At 34.7% G+C, this 4,590-nt stretch overlaps 1 protein-coding gene across 1 annotated transcript; it reads left to right on the top strand.

The window, feature by feature from the left end:
* The first annotated feature begins 3,082 nt into the window (after nucleotides 1-3,082).
* Nucleotides 3,083-3,904, top strand: LOC107058541 (uncharacterized). The gene has a single exon (XM_015304362.1). The coding sequence runs from the start codon at nucleotides 3,083-3,085 to the stop codon at nucleotides 3,902-3,904; it is 822 nt and encodes a 273-aa protein (XP_015159848.1).
* The last annotated feature ends 686 nt before the right edge of the window (nucleotides 3,905-4,590 follow it).

Below are 4,590 nucleotides of genomic sequence, written 5' to 3'. Positions count from 1 at the left end.
GAGTTCTTATTAGTTGAAGGGAGGTGTTTCTTTTTGTGGAGCTTTGGACTCAACTCTTGTCCAGAGTTGTTGAGTTATACTTTGTGAAGGCTGTTGTATCCTGGAGGGGACAAGTCAAAGAGGACTACTGCTGGACCGGTGAAAACATTTGCTGCAGTGGGCTTGAATCTCCTTAAAGAGAGCGAGATATCCGCGCCTCAGCCTGAAGAGATTTATTTTCTTCATTTTATTTTCAATTGTAATCTTGTATTTTTGTTATCTTGTAAGTTTTCACTAACAGAATTCGATAGCTAAATGTTGAAAGAAGAACTGTTCAGTCATTTTTCGTACTCATTGCTTTCTTGTTTCTTCCTTCATTGGATTTATTGTAATGGTAGTGTACTTCTGTAAGCAACACTTCAATAGACATGTTTTTTTTTTTTTTGTTAAATAGGATATTTATATATAATATCAAAACACCCTTACATTACGGAGTTTGGAACCTAACTACAACCAAGGTCCAAGAGTATTAAAAGATTACCAAAACAAGCTAGCTTATAATTACAAGTTGTCATAGACACTAATTTATCAGTTAACATTCCTTGTTTATGTGCATCACTATGTGACTCATAGAAGCTAAAGGAGTGACAGAAATGTTCTTTAGGCTGCACGATGCTAGCTGGACTCCTTCTTTAGCAAAGGTGTCTTCCACCTTATTGGCCTGACAGAAGCTATGCCGGATCGTCGGATTCCCTAACCTCCTCAACAGTGACCTACAAGTCGAAATAGAAGAATTATAAACTAGGTTGTGTGTTCCAGCAATTCTAAAAGATCTGTGGAGTCGGTCGCAATTTCAAAGGGTTGAATATTATGATCTTAAGTTAGTATTAGACCATGTTTAAGGGCTTCTATTTCGGCAAAGATGTATCACTCCTATAGTTTCTAACAACCCCTCCGATGCCACATAGGTAATCCCTATCATTTTGAGAGGAATATGTTTCATCTATGTTGAGTTTAAGGTAGTTAACATAAGGGGGTTCCCATTTGATAGCAACTGTCTTACCTTCCAAACTATCACCTGGATGGTTGGTGGAAAGAATGAATTCAATAGCATGATCTATGACAATGCACGTTTTTAATAAAGAGTATTTTTTGTTGTTATTTTGATTCAACCATAAGTTCCGAGGGCGAACGGATAAAGGATATCCCAATCAACTCGGTCGTTGTTAATAGGGTATTGAAGGTCTCTAAGATCAAGGAGTCATTGACTTTGCCGAGAAAGTTGACTAATATCGAGCCAAAATTTCTAAGCAATGTGACATAGTAGGAGAGTATGCTCAACAATTCCAATGGCCATGTGGCAGACAAGGCAAAGTTGATCAAGTATGATAACCAATCGAGGAGGTTTCAAATTTTAAAAAATTTCAATTTTTATTGTCCCCCACCACGACCCAGTCAATTTTTTTTATTTTTTTTAAACAAAATTGTTTTTGAAAAAAAAAACCTAGGTCAGGTCTTGGATCGAAAGTCTGGGTCAGATCTTAGGGTCGGATTTTGAAATGGTCACTGGGGTCTTGTCCTAGTTTGGGTGTCGGGGTCAGGTCCTAGATCAGTTATTGGGGTTGATTTTCGAATCAAAAATTACTTTCCTAAAGAGTATTTTTTAATCTCAAGCCAAAAATAAAAGATATTTTCTGTAAAAATATTTTTCATTCACCAACCAAACATTAAAAAAAAAATTCTACTCATCAACCAAATATGAGAAAATAAGTTAGAGATCTACTTGTTTTTCAAGAAAACATTTTTCATGGAAAACATTTTCCTTCCGACCAAACACACCTTCAATCTAATAACGAAGAGGTTGGGAAATGGCAAGTTAAACATATGGTTGACGCATTCGTTTACAAATTAAAGGAACAATTAAAATATTTTAAAGGGTATTATAATAATTTCTGAACCATATAGGTTATTTTGAATGGAATCATAGTTGATTAAACTTTTGGTGAATTGAGAGTATGAATCATATAAGTATGACCGTTGAACTTCTGAACTTCTACCCTTCTAATTCACCCAAAAAGAAATTTACAATGTTATAACTAAAGAATTAAAGTAGCAATTCTAGAAATTCAAATTATGTTATTATGTAATTAAAATAGTAATATTTAATTATTTTAATTAAATGATAAGGAAAATATGGTAATCTAACTTTACATTTTAGAGTTTTCCACTTTTAATACTATATGATGATGATATACCGTGGTACATATTCCACCCATCACACAATGACACATAATGCAGTATTCATTAGTATACTAGCATCACAAGAAATTTAATAATTTCATCAAATGATAAACCCATGCAATCTCAAACATCCAAATTAATATCATCAAGTTCACTCGAAGATCAATAAAGAAGCATTCAACTCACCCGTTAAGGAAGGGTTTATCACAACTATATTTACTGAATATTTATAGTTCACGATAATTTGATAATTAAAAGAATCAAAATATTTACCGAAACTGTTAAATTAATAAAAAATAAATTATTTGGGTTATAATTTCGATTCGGTTTTAAACCATGATGAAATTGTTCCCTTAGATCTCGAATTGGCATGGATATGGAAAAATCCTTAACACCGACTTAGGAAACCCAAAAAAAATATCAAAATAATTGATGAAGGGTTTATCATAACTAGGTAGACTTCTGCAAAATTGGATCGTCGTCCTCCCAGAGCTCAAAAGCAAAAAATGGAATCTGAAATAGAAGAAGGCTCCCATCAACAGCCAAAAGGGATGGTATTGAGATAAACATGTGGTTATCTATTTGTTAGTATCTTAAGTTTAAATTTTGAATTAGTTTGAATAAGTCAACTAATCTTTTAGATAAGATTAAGTTGTTAGATTAGTTGCTTAAAGCTAGTAGAGTTGGTTCCTTCAATTTAGTCAAGTTAGTTGCATTTACTTGTATTTAAGCAGATGTAAGCAATGAATAAAATCATTCAAGTTTGCTTTAATTCTCAAACTCTTCATGGTATCAGAGCATCTCTAAAACTCTCACGAGTCCGATCCAATTTTTTTTTCTCTCTCTCTCTTTGCGTCCAAACATGGTTGTTCCTGCTACCACCATTGATAATGCTGCTGCAGTTCCGACTACCACTCATGTGGTACAGTTCAATCCAGCTGCCCAATTACCTATCAAACTGCAAGGCAACCTCAACTTTGCCACTTGGAAGGCGCAACTAGTGATGCTACTCAATGGACACAAGCTCCTTGGGCACCTCACTGGTACCAAATCTGCTCCGCCGACCACTATCACACAAACTGATAGTACCATCTCCAATCCTGAATATGAGTTGTGGTTTTGCCAAGATCAACTAATTCAACAGGCAATGATGGCATCTGTTGACCCCACCATTGCTCCCACTGTTGCAACTGCCTCTTCGGCAAAAATAGCTTGGGATCTCCTTCATACAGCTTATGCCAATAGAAGTCACACTCGCATCTTTAGCTTACGAGATCAGTTGCAAAACATGAAAAAGACTTCCAAAACAGTTGCTACTTACCTACAGGAGATCAGATCAGTTGCTGATGCTCTCAAAGTAGCGGGCTCTCCAGTGGCTGATGATGAACTAGCAGTCAAGATTTTGAGTGGCCTAGGTCATGAGTACCGTGAAATCACTGCCGCTATAAGAGCGCGCGACACAGCCCTAAGCTTTGAGGAGCTATTCCAGAAACTCACTGACCATGAACACTTTCTCAAACATCAAGATATTGACAGGTCGTCCTCCATCGTCACGGCTGCAGTTGCACAAAGGACCAACTTTCAGCCCCAACATCAGAGAAATAATCGTCGCTTCCCAAATCAATCTTCAAGACCACAAGTTCCACGACAGGTGTTATACCCCATTTTAATCGGGTCAAAATAGTGTACAACATTTTGGTGATTTCCAAATTAATAACTAACTTAAGAAGTCGCCACCTAATTATTACGGTGAATTAGGACACCTAAATTGATTAGAGTTATTTTCTAAAGTTAACTTCATTTTAAGGTCTACTAAACTTAAGATTCTAGGTAAGGGTTCAACTAATCTAAAGGGAAGGAGTTAGGCATCCTTTAAGATCCATTAAAAATGGTTAACCGGTCGAACTTGATTAATTAATTAGGCTAAGGTGAAGAGTTAAAATGCTAAGCATGAAGATGTAAAAAATGTATAAATGCTAAATCTCAAGTAACTTAAAAATTAATGCTCGGAAAAACATTTCTTATGAAAAATCGTCTTGTTGAAAACGTGTGGAAGTAAAATAGTTTTGTAAAAAGTTAAATTAGTTTATTGAATAATGATGACTTGAATCCATTTGAATTTAATAAGAAATAGGAATTTTATCAAAAAATGAAGTATTAGAAGTAGTAAAAGAAGATCTAGTAAACTTAACTAAATTTAGAGGGAAAAGTTTAAGCTTCGAATAAATTCAAGAACTTACAAGTTAAGGAATAAATTTTATAATAAAATCTGTAAATGTAAACCCAAAAAAGGAGTTGGAGCAGAAAACGTTATAGTGGTTATTTTGACAAAAGTATTTGAAACCAAAATTAGTAACTGCAAGAAAATTT

This window comes from Solanum tuberosum, unplaced genomic scaffold (assembly GCF_000226075.1).
Source record: "Solanum tuberosum cultivar DM 1-3 516 R44 unplaced genomic scaffold, SolTub_3.0 scf00515, whole genome shotgun sequence".
In the NCBI taxonomy this organism is placed as follows: domain Eukaryota; kingdom Viridiplantae; phylum Streptophyta; class Magnoliopsida; order Solanales; family Solanaceae; genus Solanum; species Solanum tuberosum.
Note: the sequence above shows the minus strand (reverse complement) of the source record. Positions and strands in the feature narration are given on the sequence as shown.

What these genes read in the sequence shown, in the direction of transcription:
- LOC107058541 (XM_015304362.1), top strand. Translation starts at nt 3,083, where the DNA reads ATGGTTGTTCCTGCTACCACCATTGATAATGCTGCTGCAGTTCCGACT.